Source organism: Carassius carassius, chromosome 9, assembly GCF_963082965.1.
Source record: "Carassius carassius chromosome 9, fCarCar2.1, whole genome shotgun sequence".
Taxonomy (NCBI): domain Eukaryota; kingdom Metazoa; phylum Chordata; class Actinopteri; order Cypriniformes; family Cyprinidae; genus Carassius; species Carassius carassius.
The window spans coordinates 10,134,667-10,151,610 of NC_081763.1; the positions used below are offsets into that span (position 1 = coordinate 10,134,667).

The 16,944-nt window shown below is 35.9% G+C and overlaps 1 protein-coding gene across 1 annotated transcript; it reads left to right on the forward strand.

Moving 5' to 3' along the window:
- The first annotated feature begins 2,082 nt into the window (after window positions 1-2,082).
- LOC132148533 (desumoylating isopeptidase 1-like) lies at window positions 2,083-12,258 on the forward strand. Its single transcript, XM_059557220.1, has 6 exons — window positions 2,083-2,388; window positions 8,527-8,548; window positions 8,645-8,714; window positions 8,917-9,026; window positions 9,210-9,332; window positions 12,087-12,258. Exons 1-6 carry the CDS (start codon window positions 2,298-2,300, stop codon window positions 12,178-12,180), a joined length of 510 nt encoding a protein of 169 aa, XP_059413203.1. The 5' UTR covers window positions 2,083-2,297; the 3' UTR covers window positions 12,181-12,258.
- Window positions 12,259-16,944: the final 4,686 nt, after the last annotated feature.

Here is a 16,944-nt window from a genome sequence, read left to right on the forward strand (position 1 = left end):
TATGCAATTCATCTGATCACTCTTCATAACATTCTGGAGTATATGCAAATTGCTATTATAAAAACTTAAGCAGCAATTTTTCCAATTTCCAATATTTATGTAATTCTCAAAACTTTTGGCCACGACTGTACATTCAAACAGCCTCTGTTATCCCATTTCCACAATAACTATGTTGGAGCTCTCATGTGTGAAGTCCAGACCATCGCCCTGCTTTTAACTCCCTGCTGAAAAATCTCCATTACTTAAACAAACAGTGCAAGGCTATGAGAAAATATTTTAACATCCAAAGTAGTTACATTCATTATCTTTAGGAATAAATCAATTTACTTTATTTAAGACATCATACTTTTCCATTTAATGTAGATGTGAGTTTAACTGCAGGGAAGCAACTGTTTTAATTGTGGCCAACTTACACAAAGTTTTTGTTAAAGATGTAGGGCTAACGCAGTGAGTATTAGTAGGCTGCCTATGGATTCTGACAGAGACTTCCGTCAAAAACGACAAATAATAGATATTATTGCAATCAAAAAATAGGTAGCATAGATAGGTTACTAGTTAGTTAAAAAAAATGTTAAAATGGCATGCCAAACCCCGTCCCTTTAGCAATGCACCGAGCACGAGTCACCACGAGAGTCCGCACGCGCTGAGGAAGGAGTGCAACTGTTTTTGCCAAGAAATGGAAATGAAAGACGGGAAAAGGTGGTCTCTCTCTGAGCGATCAAGACGTGATGAGTCACTTTTGAGATCCAGGAGAATATCGGGTCATTGCCGAGGCTGATGTAAAGCCCTGTTTATACGTGCACCTAGAACAAAGAAAGTTCTTAAATAGTGTTTTCCGAGAAATGCGCAGAATAACACTCATAATTAGTTCTTCCCAGAATCCGCGCCAACAGAATTCCATGAAAGTTCCGCAGATTTACAGAGAATTCCAGTGCCCCTCATTTACAGTTCCACACACCTCCTCCCTCGCGTGTTGTGATCACTGTGTTTTGGTTTTTCGATGTATTTAGCTCATTTAAATCATGTCGAATGAATTCTGCTGATTTGACCCACAAACTCAAAAAATATGAGAAGGTGTAATTAATGCACAAAGACAATGAAGGAAGGATAAAAAAAAAGTCAGTATAGGTTACAATTGATGATCCATAGCTTACAGCTGTATAAAGGCAAACAGATAAACCCAGAATTGTGTGTTGCGTTCACTGGGTTTAATTTCTTGCATGTAGCCTATATTGTGAATTATCAATCAATAAATAATTAATAATACGGCTATTAATCTAGTCCTCCGATATCATCTTTTAATATAGCTACAAAGCCATGTTTTTCACGTTCAAACGATTTTACTTTAAAATTAACCAGTCTCATTATAGGATTGTCCAACCTATAAATGTAAATACAATCAGATGCATCTCAGACAGATTTAGATAGAAACCGATTTTTTTTTTGTTTGTTTTTTTTTTGAGAAAAGAGGGAATATTTTCATTGTTTTTGGGAAAGTCAAAGTAATGAACAAGTACTTTCAGTTCGTTCAAAGTTATCTGTTCTTTAGTAATGTTCTCAAAATTTTAGCACAAAACATTTCTATAGCTACATCATCCATGCATGGAAAGTTTTTCCGAATCAACTTAGATGGATGTTCGTTCAACATTTTTTTTACCCTGAATAAAACTTTCCCACAACTTTTGCAAAATGATAAAATGTTATGTTCGCATTAAAAAAGAAAAAGCTTTATGGGAATGTTAACAAAACGTTCTTTGTAGACATTATTTTTGGATAGGCATATTTTCTTTATTAAAAGAAATCTTTATGAAAACCTTCTAAACAAACATATATTTTATTCTGAGTTCAGAGGAATTGTCTCTTCTCTGATCTCAACAGTCAAAGCTGATCTAAAAAATATATAAATTGTAGCAGAATATTTTCCAGGCTATACAAAACAATAAAATAAATACAGTAAGGAAGGATTACATGTCATCCGGTTGTTTTGGATTTTATAAGGTGAAATTTATTATTTATTTGACGAGGGTAATGTGGTTACAATGTAGTAACCGTGACGTAAGCGCGTTCACACTCGGTAGATGGCCAGAGCCTATTAATCGTGGTTAGGCAGCTTTGCTTTATTTTTTGCTCAGACCCTCCTAATGCCATCGATTCTCAAAAAGTCAAATATACAAAAACTGTTTTAGAAATTTCAAACCTGAGATTTCAGACTGTGGTAATCATTTGCGAATCGTAAGGCCGTTTAACTGCAGGAATTCGCCGCAGACAGGCTCACGTTAGTCGGCCGCTTCACAAACATGGATCAGCGCGACTCGACGTTTGGAGTGCAGCTCTTCATTTATGATCTGTCGAGGGGAATGGCACGACAGCTCAGCCCGATAATGTTAGGTGAGTGATAAAAACAGTGTATCTTCACCGTTATATTGGCGAGGGCCGCGAAGTTTCCAATCCTACCATGAAGAAGGTTTAGCTCATATATATTCCATCGTGCTGTCGTTGCCTGGTAACCCTCCAATGAGAAACCGGGCTACTGAATTTTAAATGAAGTAATTCTAACGATTGGCTTAGTTCTTAGATTATAAATAATATAATTATAACGTTTTGTCGTTACTTTCCAATGGCAAATGCTTTGCTTATGAATATTTAATAGGAGCCATCACTACTGGGAACTATACATTTGACTGTTGTAAATTCACCGATATAAAGTTGGTTCGACATTTGATGTTGGATATTAGACAGATATTCAGCCGCGAAAATGTCAATAAAATGAGTATAACTATAAAAAGTATCGCAGTTCATTTGTTTTAATCCTCCTAAAGGCTTTAGAACCGGCCAACTAGGGACCGTCTACAAAGTACATGAAAATGATAAAACGATTAATATTTCCCCATCGAAATGTATTTTTTTTTAATTGTTTTTTTTACAATTAACAAAACAAGAGCAATTTGGACACCAAGGTCCAAAGATATAAAGATATAAAGACAAACACTTATAATGCTCACTTGAATTAAATTAAGAAATATTGTAAACAAGGTATGTGATAGTGATTATTATTAAATAATATATTCATAAAAGAAAAACAATATAAAAAAAATTTTCATTCCATAATCCAGTGGTTATGCAGTAGGCTGATTCCAGGTCCTTGTGAAAACATTTTAATGTTTAATTACAATTAAAACTAATAAGTAAATCCATTTAAAATAAATATCCTCTTCTGTATCAACCTCACAGAGTGTGTCTTTTTACTGTTTTCATAAGAACATTTTATATTTGTTTTAGTCACAGAACTATAACATAAAACTATTGAAATGCTATTGAAATCCAACAATTAAGACAACGCTGGCAAAGAGTGTTGTTACGAAATTGTTTTAACTTGAATTTGAAAATCTAAATTGTAGTAGATTTTATAACAGTTTTATTACACAACTTTAATGGGTGTGTCTTGTTACAGATTAGATAAACATTTTAAGGGTGGTTTTAGCCATAATTTAGTTCAAAATAAATAAAATCCTCTATCTCAGCTTCAAAGGCTGTGTCTTGTTACAGATTTCTTTAAGAACATTTTTACTGTTTTCATTGTCAAGAGTTTTGCAGAGATGATGCTACTGACTTTTGAAAATAGACTGCGAAGCTTTTCGTAGAGTCTCCAGTATTACTGCTACCAAGAGGAGGATACTGCAGTTGTTTTGACTGAGTTTGACATTCAAACTATTTGAATAAAGTCATTTAAAATGCATAATTTTTTTCATCTCAACTTCAAAAGGTGTGGGATAAAAGAGCATTTCCATGACGGTTTTACTCTTAATTTGTAATTCAGGATACATGCTATTAAATTAAATTTAAATCTGTTAAGGAATTAATTTAAAATGCATGCCATTTTCTTTCTCAAATCCGAAGGGTGTCGTATTACTGGTTCATAGAAGAACATTTTGATGGTGGTTTTAGCCACAGAACTATAATAAACACATACTATTGAAAATTAAAACAATCCGTAATATAGTTTAAGATAAATGCAATCTTCTATGAAAATGATTTTGATAGTTGTTCATGAGTCCCTTATTTTTCCTGAGCAGTTAAACTGTCCTCTATTCTTCATAAAAACTCTCCAGGTCTCACAAACTGTTTGGATAAATTGTACTAATTCGACATATAGGTTTCTTCTGATGCTTATGTCATAATTCAGTTATTATTTTGTCTTGTGGACTATATGTAAACATCTTTGATGCAAAATATCTTACTAAGGACAGCACTAAAAAGAAAATGCATTTTGTGTAATACCTCTTATTTTTGCAAAATAATCATCATTTTGGTCACAACTATATCTTCATAGAACTATAAGTCAGAATAAACCCCAGTAGTGGGTCAAATGTACCCTTTCTACATTTTTGTGCTATGATGACAGCTAGAAAATGTTTATATTTATTTATCTTTTTACTGTTATTTAGAACCACATTTCTAAATGTTACTATCCAAAACAAACCATTTAAATAAATAATAATAATAAAAGAAATATGAACTAAAAAATATATATTTTTATACATTTAAAGTCCAACTGAAATCAAAATTGACATCACAGCACTGGAGAAAAGTCTTTTGCAACTTCCGGTTCATGCAGACTTTAACAAGACTGACTTTTTAAATTCTGTTACGTTTTTTTTAAGATGGATCGAATACAGTTGTTTCCTGTTGAATTATTTGTTGTATTCACATGACATTTCAATGACTGAACATGATTTTAACTATTTAAATACCTTCTGTAATGTGATTTTTTTTATAAATAATGATGTTCATTGAATAATATAATTTCCTGTTTGAATATATTTTCTGTATTATATGAAATTAAATTTAGGACTGTCCTTAATATTTTACTCAAAAGAACAGTAACTTTTGTTAAAAAAAAAAAAAAAACTAGAATAATATACGGCCTCTTTTAAGATTGCAAGACTACTTTTTAGGTGTTGGTGGTGGTAATGCATAATGGAATTAGAAATTTCATGCTGATTTATGTGTGTGTGTGTGTATGTGTATTTATAGATCTATACATTGCAATTTGTATTGTTCCATACTTTTATACTTAAAAAAATTAATGTACTATATGTAAATAAACTAGTATACAATATTTATGGGCTGTTTTTTCTCTTTTTGGATTAGCATTTCATATATACAGTGGTGGCCAAAATGATTTGAACACATTTTCACCAACACATTTTTGAAACATTTTCACCAGCTAAAAATGGTTTTAAGTCAGTTTTCTATCTTTTGCTGTAGAGTGTCAGTAAATATCAGTTTACATGTCCAAACATTTATTTTGCCATTAATTGATAATAATCTAGTGAGATTTTTGTCTGACAACAGCCAGTGCTCCACACAGAGGTCTGATCTGATCATCATCTAGTCCGAGATGACATACAAATTGAGAGAGAATAAATCCAGAAGAACTGAAGAACGAGATGCTTCAAGAAAACTACTATTTAATGCAATAGCATGTGTCATGAATTACATATGTGTCTCGGTGTGGTGTACCACATAGGGGTAATCCACTTATATACATCGATGAGACCGGACAACCAAACTAGGGGTGCACCGATCGAGATTGGCCGATCATTAATGCGCATCTTGCCAGTAAAGCCGGTTATCTAATCAGCGGTAAATTCCATCAGGTGCGTGATTTCACATAGAGCCGCTGTTACTACACAGAGCCGTTGTTAACTGTCTAGTTGCGCAAATAAACGCTGATGATGAACGTGGATTTGCGCAGCTAGTCAGTTAACAATGGCTCTGTGAAGTACCAGCTGCTCTATGTGAAATCACGCACCTGATGGAATTTAACGCTGATTACAGAACCGGCTTTACTGATGAGATGCGCATAACGATCGCCGATCTCGATCGGTGCACCCCTAATCCAAACACTAAACAGAATGCAACTCATAAGGGGAATGTTAATGAGGGTAATTGACACGAAACACCTGAACATGATGACACAATCAAGGGGAGACAGAAACTAGGTCAAAGAATATGAGGGATGGAAATGAAAACAAACACTAAAGTCCAGTGTAAGTGTGACAATAAGAATGTACAACCTGAATTTAAATGTCCATTTATAAACCAGTAACAAGACACACCCTTTGAAGCTGACATTGAATACTGTATGTTCTAAAAATGAATGAGTTAACAGATTCAAATTAAATTCAAGTAAACTTGAAACTTAAAGTAAACTACACTAATTTGTAATTCTTTGCCATCTTTTTCTCAATTGTTCCATTTCAATAACTTTTGTTTATGAACCAGTTATAAGTAATAATACATTTATAAAATATTTTTATACATTTCACAATTGAAGCTTTTAGATGGAATAACTGTAATTTTTGCTCTTCGTTTTGCACTTTGCAGACGGTCCCTATCCTGCACTTTTACATTATAAGGTCTATCAGTTACAATACCTTAAGGCAGACAAAACAAATAAAACACATTGTGTGTTCTCTTCTACAATTGAAAACAATTAGAGCACAGTATGTTTCCTGTCATTGTGCTAAATCATTAAAGAACTATTGAAGATTTCTGCGGCTGAATCTCTGACAAATGTCAAACGCCAAATCAACTTTATATCGGTTAAATTCACGTCCGGTTGCAGCTGATCGGCGAAAACACTTTTATCAACAAAATCTGTTATTCACATAACCGTAACATCTATATTAATAAAGACCTGTTTATCTGGTTCTCACAGTTATTTAAAATCAATTATGACTATGAAGGTTCATTAAATTTAACATAATGCAACTATTTGAGTGGTTCAAACCGTAACAGTCCTAATACTCTATCCTAAGAATAAACATGATACAATTATTTATAATTTATGAGGAACATATATAATACCTATAATACAACCCGAATTCCGGAAAAGTTGGGACGTTTTTTAAATTTTAATAAAATGAAAACTAAAAGACTTTCAAATCACATGAGCCAATATTTTATTCACAATAGAACATAGATAACATAGCAAATGTTTAAACTGAGAAAGTTTACAATTTTATGCACAAAATGAGCTCATTTCAATTTTGATTTCTGCTACAGGTCTCAAAATAGTTGGGACGGGGCATGTTTACCATGGTGTAGCATCTCCTTTTCTTTTCAAAACAGTTTGAAGACGTCTGGGCATTGAGGCTATGAGTTGCTGGAGTTTTGCTGTTGGAATTTGGTCCCATTCTTGCCTTATATAGATTTCCAGCTGCTGAAGAGTTCGTGGTCGTCTTTGACGTATTTTTCGTTTAATGATGCGCCAAATGTTCTCTATAGGTGAAAGATCTGGACTGCAGGCAGGCCAGGTTAGCACCCGGACTCTTCTACGACGAAGCCATGCTGTTGTTATAGCTGCAGTATGTGGTTTTGCATTGTCCTGCTGAAATAAACAAGGCCTTCCCTGAAATAGACGTTGTTTGGAGGGAAGCATATGTTGCTCTAAAAGCTTTATATACCTTTCAGCATTCACAGAGCCTTCCAAAACATGCAAGCTGCCCATACCGTATGCACTTATGCACCCCCATACCATCAGAGATGCTGGCTTTTGAACTGAACGCTGATAACATGCTGGAAGGTCTCCCTCCTCTTTAGCCCGGAGGACACGGCGTCCGTGATTTCCAACAAGAATGTCAAATTTGGACTCGTCTGACCATAAAACACTATTCCACTTTGAAATAGTCCATTTTAAATGAGCCTTGGCCCACAGGACACGACGGCGCTTCTGGACCATGTTCACATATGGCTTCCTTTTTGCATGATAGAGCTTTAGTTGGCATCTGCTGATGGCACGGCGGATTGTGTTTACCGACAGTGGTTTCTGAAAGTATTCCTGGGCCCATTTAGTAATGTCATTGACACAATCATGCCGATGAGTGATGCAGTGTCGTCTGAGAGCCCGAAGACCACGGGCATCCAATAAAGGTCTCCGGCCTTGTCCCTTACGCACAGAGATTTCTCCAGTTTCTCTGAATCTTTTGATGATGTTATGCACTGTAGATGATGAGATTTGCAAAGCCTTTGCAATTTGACGTTGAGGAACATTGTTTTTAAAGTTTTCCACAATTTTTTTACGCAGTCTTTCACAGATTGGAGAGCCTCTGCCCATCTTTATTTCTGAGAGACTCTGCTTCTCTAAGACAAAGCTTTTATAGCTAATCATGTTACAGACCTGATATCAATTAACTTAATTAATCACTAGATGTTCTCCCAGCTGAATCTTTTCAAAACCGCTTGCTTTTTAGCCATTTGTTGCCCCCGTGCCAACCTTTTTTGAGACCTGTAGCAGGCATTAAATTTTAAATGAGCTAATTAAGTGGATAAAAGTGTAAAATTTCTCAGTTTAAACATTTGCTACGTTATCTATGTTCTATTGTGAATAAAATATTGGCTCATGTGATTTGAAATTCCTTTAGTTTTCATTTTATTTAAATTTAAAAAACGTCCCAACTTTTCCGGAATTCGGGTTGTATCTATAATTGTATGATTTCTAAAACATATTCATTCTTACAGGAAAACAGCTTGATGGGATTTGGTGAGTGAATTATTGTTATTAAATATCTGCATATTATACATTATGGTCTAGTTATATAACTATATACCTTTCCTGTATGATCATATGTCAAAACAGGCACACATCTATTGTGGTCTATGGAGAGGAGTTCTTCTATGGTGGTGCTGGGATCTCTAGTTGCCCTCCGGTAAAATCGCAACCCATTGCGACACTTTTAGAACTCAAGATAGGACAAGCACTGCAAAGAGTAGCCCAAAATATACTTAGTTTACTCCATATTGTGCTGTTTGTGAGCCCTCACTTTACATGCTTATTGCCATACATTTGAACAGCACATCTTAGCACATTATTTTTGGATAATGTACCATACTGTGTATGTGTGTTTACAGGGTGGGACAATGCTCGGACCTCCAGACACAGTGGTGGAGCTGGGAAACACAGAGGTGACCGAGGAGATCTTTATGGATTATCTGTCCTCACTTGGAGAGACAATATATAGGTGAGTGTGTGAGTGTGTGTATTTGATAGATAGTTAATAAAATGAGATATTCCTTTCTTCTAGAATAAAGTACTTATAAAGTTTTTGTACTGTATAAACATTGGCTTTATGTGCATTCTTTGAATTTGTTAAGCCTCTTTTTCTGGTTTGGTTTAAATCTCTTGCCTCTGTCTCTCTCTGCAGTGGTGACAAATACAGATTGTTTCAACACAACTGTAACACGTTCACTAATGAGTTGGCCCAGTTTCTCACTGGCAATAAAATTCCCTCCTATATCACAGATCTGCCCTCTGAAGTGCTGTCCACGTGAGTACACTATTTCAAGAAGATTTCCAGTGTTATTTTTATTTCCACCTGATACGTAAATATTTAGTAACTACATTTAGAGAATAAATAAATAGCTTGAGATCTGCAATTAAATTTTTTTGTTTCCAACTTGTGAATAAAGCCTTATTATAACAAGATTATTGGAGTAAGTTTTACAAGAAAGTTACTTGATGTTACTATTCTTATTCTATTCTTAAAAGAAATCTAACTACCTTTCTAATCTTTTTGTATTCTATTTTCTTTTCATTTATTATGCAATTATATATAAAGACCTCTAACACTAGCTTGCTCTATTCTTTTTCAATTCTATCTGTTTTATTTTTATTTATTATATTATTTAAAAGCCCTTGCTACGTGTACTGTGTTAAGCTAACTGAGACTTGTTATAGCACTTATATATCATCGCTCTTTTGTTGTTTTTGATTGCTTCCACTCTGTCCTCATTTGTTAGTCGCTTTGGATAAAAGCGTCTGCTAAATGAATAAATTTAAATGTTTCTTTGTAATTGTGAAAATTACTAGCAATTTCTGAGAGAGAATTGTTACCACACTATTTTTTTCAATGTGTATCTTTATCATAAAAAGGTGAAAATACTGCTTTTCAGAAGTATAAACAAAACCTGAAATGTCTGTATGCATTATGGTAATAAAAATGTGAGGGAAAAGTGGTTAAATGTTTGTGTAATAATGTGGCAATGCAAAAAAAAAAAAATCTTCTCTTTTCATGACATATTCTGTGAAATATTTTAATAATGTTTTTATCCATACGATTAAAGTAATAGTTCACACTAAAATGAAATTCTGCTGAAAGCGTACTTATCCTCAGGCCACCCAAGATGTATAAGTGATTTTTCATCAGAAGAGCTTTGAGAAATGTAACATTTCAGCATTTGCTCATCAGTGGATCCTTTGCAGTGAATGGGTGCCGTCAGAATGAGAGTCCAATCACAATCACAGTCACAATAATCCACAAGTGATCCACATTACTCCAGTCCATAAATTAACTTCTTTCGAAGAGAAAAACTGTAAGTTTGTAAGAAACAAACCCAACATTAATGCATTTTAACTATCGTTTCTGTCTGTAATCCATAATGTATCACAGTCTTCTGTCTTTCTGTCACTGTCTTCTGTGAGTGTTGTGTTTGTTTGGTGCCATGTGCTCTCTCCTGTCCTTTTCTGACCCCGCCCACCTTGTCACCTCATCATTGTTTTAGTTGCTACACCTGGGTTTCTCCCTTGACTCATTTACCTTCACTCTGCACACCTGTCTCTCAATCACACACACAGCTGTTGCTCATTGTCATGGACTATATATTCTCGTCTCACACACCACTCTGTCTGGCTGGATTTATGTCTGATGTTTCGTGTCTTGCATTTTGGCTGTGTCTGTTCTGTTCCCGTGTTTTGTTTTTGCCATGTTGGCTTTTTTGTCCTGTTTATAATTAATAAATAATTTCCCTGCATTTGGACCCTGACCCTGTTTCTTCCTCTGCGCATCCTACCGTGCCGTGACATAATGTTTCCTCCAGTGGAAAAGTTCATCCCCTGTAGCTCTCTCACATCAAAATCCACCAACACACTTATTCAGAACTGTTTTGGCTTGATGTGTGCATATTTCTGTCCTGATATGACAAGATGACTTTTTCACTGGATAAAGTATTATTGGGGATATAGGACTCGTATTTAGCGGGAAGCAATGGTTTGATGTAAAACATGTCTTGCTGAATTTGCTTCTTACAAGCACAGCTTTTTGCTTTATAAGTTGGTTCATTCAATTTATGACATAGTGTCGTATAATTCAAGGACTGGATGTTTTTATCAGCTGTTTTTATCTGTTGTTTGGACTCTCATTCTGATGGCAACCAATCACTGCAGAGGATCAACTGGTGAGCAAGTGATATACTACATTTCTACAAATCAGTTCTGATGAAGAAACAAAATCATCTAAATCCTGGATGGCCTGAAAGTGAATAAAATTTCAGGATTTTTTTTTTTCAAAGGCCCAAAACAACATTGGATTCCAGTGACTCTCATTGTATAGACAACAGCCACTAAGACATTTTAAAAATATATGTCTTTTTATGTATTTAATAGAGGTACTGGATAAAGATTCACAGATTGCAATTTTATTTGGAAAAAAAAAAAAGTGTGATCTGCCGAAACCGATTTTTGCCGATTCTGATTTTCTTTCTAAGAACCATAATTGACAGCAAATGAAACATAACAATTTCCCACGTTACAGGATCTCTCACTTAAACAACTCTCAAAACATAAAAGTTCCCTGTGACAGGAAAAAAGTAGAAATAACAATTAACTGAAAATGAGTTGCTTTATAAAACAAGACAACTTTTTATAAATTGACCTTTTCTCTTTTTTACTTACAAAGGTCAAAAGTTCATATGAATGAACAAAACTGAAGTGTACAATACTAATAATAATAGTACAGTAAGTGGGTAGTAAATGTTGCCAGCATATGTATAGGCAAAATGCTACTTTGAGCATTAATATTATGGTCCTAAAATAGGCTTCATTTTCTATATGCAGTTTATTTTCTATTGAAAATGTGTTTATTTTCTAGTGAATTGTGACCTTGACCATTTTCAGTTTCACACATTGGTGATTTGTATGTATTAATGGTGATGTTCTCTTATTTTTAACTGTCACATTTCCAATGCTGAACATTTATGTATGAAGATTTGTCCACAGTACTTCATGCTCTCTCTTTCTCTCTCAGGCCATTTGGTCAGGTGTTGCGGCCAATCCTGGACTTAATACATATTGCCCCTCCAGGAGGAAACGTGATCAGCAGGCAAAATAATCATAGCTAGATCAGCATTGGATCTCTTGCACACACACACACACACACACACACACACACACACACACACACACACACACACACACACACACACACACACACACATGCAATAATACACACACACACACTGTTTATGCTCACACATTAGACCCTTGGATTTGTAAAATAAATCATTCATTGGTCATTCTTTCCAGATCACTGATGGTTCGTATTTTACAGTGTTGACTTCTTGGTTTCTTTGGTTTTCATTTTAATATGTACAGTATCTTTATTTTGTATCTCTGCAGCCCACCACATGCAAAGGTCATTTGTTGTTTGTTGATGACAATCCAACCTTTTCCCTGTTGTTAGTTTTGATTCCTTTCGTATCATTTCATGCTGTTTTTCCTCAATAATATGTCTGTTGATATATCTATTCATATTGGGAGGCCAAAAGTTAAAAGACTATCTTTAATTTTAGCAACATACAATATTTTTATTTATTATTGTGTGTGACTTTGTGGCAAAGAAGCACATGTGCTATAATATGACTTATGATATATAATATGATACATTCTGAAGAAATTACTGAATGTGGCTCAGATTCACAGAGAAATATATGTATCTGTGCCTTTGTCGTGTCAGGTTGGGCACAAGTTACATTTTTAACTAAACTTATTGTAAAGAACAAATTATTTATACATATAATGCTTAAGGTAGACATTGTCTCTTCCATTTATTTAACCAGCTTTTATTTGTGCTTTACAATGATTTTTATTTTCATGAAAGGAAATTTTGCTGCTGTTGTGAATGTTATATTGACAGTGCATGTTTGTTATTGGTATTTATTGACATATTCCTATTTTAAAATGTATTTATTGAGGACAAATGATAATGTAATAGATGTAAGAGATGTTTAATGAAAGACTATTGCCAGTCTTATTTTGTTTTCATGCTGTTGATATTGTCAAATTGTTACTGCAAACCCTAAACTGCACTCATTTTAATGGAAGTTATCTCATCAAAGAGCAAGAACTGAGTATACATAAACGTGTGTGTGTTAGAGCTTAGATTCTCTGCCCGAGCCCGACGGTCGGGCCGATATTTCCTGCCACCGTCCTCAGGCCGGGTCGGGTCGGGCCCTTGATAAAGCACGTCACGTGTCATGCACAGCGTCTCGTCCACTCGCAGTCTCGCATGCGTGACGCATCACACCTGTGCGTGCTGTACTATTCAGTACCTTAAGTGCAACATGGAGCTTGAAGAAGCAAAGAAAAAACTTAAAACAGGAGAATTAACTTTGAGCAAGTTTGGAGGAAAATCGGAGGTATGGAAACATTTTAAACTAGTCGTGGGGAGTGACAACATATGTGTTGGCTTTGTCTCGTGCATTAAATGCGGCACGCTGCTCGCCTATGACAGCAAAAAAACGGGGACTTCGACGATGAACAGACACATGAAGCAGGCTTGCCATGACAGAAATTATTATAGTAGTCAGCCTCAGTCCTCAATGTCCTCCTTTGTTACTTTTCCAAACATTCCCCTGGGGGCAAGGCAAGCCACCACAGAGAAATGCGTTGATTTTTGCTGCAAGGACATAAGGCCATTTTACGTTGTAAGTGGCCAGGGCTTCGAGCGGCTAGCTCAAGAATTAATCAATGTTGGTGCTACATATGGTCGTGTATCGACCCAGTCCATTCTGCCTCACCATAGCACCGTTTCCAAGGCTTGCATAGAAAAGGCAGATGAGAGGAGGGAAGTTCTGGCACAGACGCTCAAAGAGGCTCTGAAGAATGGAGACGTAGCTATGAGCACAGATATGTGGACTGATGACTACAGAAAGATAAGTTACATCGTGCCATTATATCACAGACGACTATAATTTAGTTGGTAAAACTCTCACCACCGCAATGTTTCCCGTGGAAGATGCTAAAACGGGAAAAAATATCAGACGCGAGATAGTGGGCTTGCTGGTCAACAAATTTGGCCTCGACCCTAGCTCCCTCAACAGAATAGTGTGGGTAACAGATGAAGGCAGCAACATAATCAAAGCCCTGGAACCATATAGGAGGCTTTCTTGTCTCGATCACCTATAAACGCGCCGGATATAGGAGAGACCATATCTGCTGCGAAAGGACTTGTAAGATATTTTAAACAATCTGGCCTGGTTGCGCAATTGTCAAAGACAGTGCTACAGATGGGGGAGACGCGATTCAGCACAGTGTACCTCACGCTCAAGTCAGTGCAAGATATATACTCAGAGCTACGGGAGAAACTGGAGAACCGCGGTGAGGTTGAGCCCATCGAAAATATTGCACCTGACTTATTGAGCTTTCTGGTCACATTTTTGGAGCCATTCTGTAATGCTGCCTCTGGCTTGAGAGACTGAAGAGACATTGCCAGCCCTCTCCCACCGACTCACCGCAGCAAGCATTTGTGCGCCAGAGACATGCCGTGTTCATTGTGCAAAAAATCAAGGTGAACATGCTACACAAAGTTGCTCTTTTCCTCTGGCCCAAATTCAACAAACTGAGGATGATGACTCCTGTAGAGATAGCTGAAGTACATGCTCACGTACGAACCCTACTCTTGCCTGTGGAGGAAGATGCTGCTGCGGCTCACAGTGCAATGAGCAGTACTGGCTTCACACCACCAGCAGCCAGGCCCAAGAGAGACTCCGAATTTGCTGAGTGGGAGAACCAAGACGATGATAACGAACCAGATGAGGATGAAGTGGCTATGTACAATTCACAGAAGCATGCCATGGATGACAACCGGGACCTACTGTAATGGTGGAAAGTGAACGGATTGGTGTACCCTAAACTAGCCAGGCTGGCAAGATCCGTCCTCTGCATTCCAGCAAGCAGCAGCAGCAGCGAGCGGGTGTTCAGCGCAGCTGGCCGAACGATAGAGCAGAGGAGGACCGCTCTGAAACCAGAAACTGTGGACGCAATCTTGTTCTTGCATGACAACATGTAGAACCATGTAAGTAGGCTATAGCTTTGAGATTAATATGGTATTATATAATGATTACATATATAGCAGGCAGCCTTGCTTGGCCTAATCAAATTTTCACACTTCATCTACAGGCTCATACACAGGCAGGAGGCTACCAGAATGGAGCAGCTTTTTTGCACTATAGGCCTAGGTTTTATAATAGGCTTTACAAATATTTATTTTGTTTAAAAAATATGATATGTTCTAAAACATTGTTTAATTATATTAGTAGTAGTATTTGGCCATCATTTTCTGTGTTCATCATTGTTCACGGTTTATTTTTTATTTTGTTTTACGTTTCTTCATTCGGAATTTCTGATCCATTCAATTATTTCTGAATAAACAAACAACGCAGTTTACATGCTTCTTTCTTGTCGTATTATTCATTAAGATAATTAATAAATGCACACACAATTATAAACTTGATAAAAGTTACAGATATGTTTTACTATGCACAAAAAAAATGCCTTTCAACTTACATGTGCAAAATTCAGAATTAAATGAATGTGCTGCAATTTGTACAAAAAGAGAGTCTGTGGTAGACTGTGTTTTAGCCATTAAATAAGCACATTTAGTTTCAAGTTTGTTAAGTTTTGTTTTGAAGAAAGATTTTCTTTAAAGTGAATTTCGTTTAGTATAAATTGTATCTTAATTTTAATAAATTTTTCATCAACCAATTGCCTGGATTTAATACCTAAAAAGCAATATAGCAGACAATATAATAATGACATGGAGGCGCTGGCGCGCCGCGGTCACACTTACACCATTTGAAACTCGTAACACACGCTGTCACCGAATTTACAAATGAACATCTTGCTTGTTGCTCACACATCACACACATATTATGCTGAATGTTGTGCTTGTTCAATTTAATAAAATTAAAACTTTAATTATGATAATTAAAATAATTGAATATTTAATATTGAGTGGCCAATTTTTGCTCTTTTATGAATAGTATTTATATTATATATTTATATATAGGCCCCCGTAGCCTAAATGATATTAAAAATGGTCGGGTTTAAATCAGGCTCGGGCTCATAATTAAAGTGAACGTGTCGGGCCGGGCCGGGCTCGGACACAACGTGCTCGGACTCGGGTAGGGTCGGGCTTGATTTGCTGGGCCCGATCTAAGCTCTAGTGTGTGTGTGTTCTTATCCTCACTGTCTCTGCAATCAAAACACATACATAGTACATGATGCTACTTGTGAAAATGTATAAATCCAGTCTTACTTTGAACCTGAGTTCACAATAAAATCAGTTTTCCAAAAATAAATAGAGATAGATAGATAGATAGATAGATAGATAGATAGATAGATAGATAGTGATGGACAAAAATATTGGCAGCCCTGCATTGATTCATGCTTTGGTATTCAAGCTGAGGGAAAAAAGCCAAATCTGAGACATTCTTTATAGATCTCCAAAAATGGAATGGACAAAATTATTCGCTGCATCCAAAAACTCTTAAAATGCTACCTTCAGAGTCAGCATTCCAAGCCAGGTAGGCATCAAGGCACATTTGAATCCAAATTCTCATCAAAGATCATAGATGAATCCTTTGTTGTCTTTGATATCCCACAATCCTGTGCGTTCCATTCCGTGATGTTCGAGCTAAGAAAAAAAGATGGCATCTGAAAGTTGCGTTTAGTGGTCAGTTTGTGTGTAAATGTATATTTCTGACTAACGTTTTGCACTTTTGATGTTATTTCTAGCGAGAAATCAGTGTTCTAGTAATTAAATATTTGTTTAGTTATCACAAAAATTAATTATATTTTGTTGTAGGTCATTAAACCGTTACACT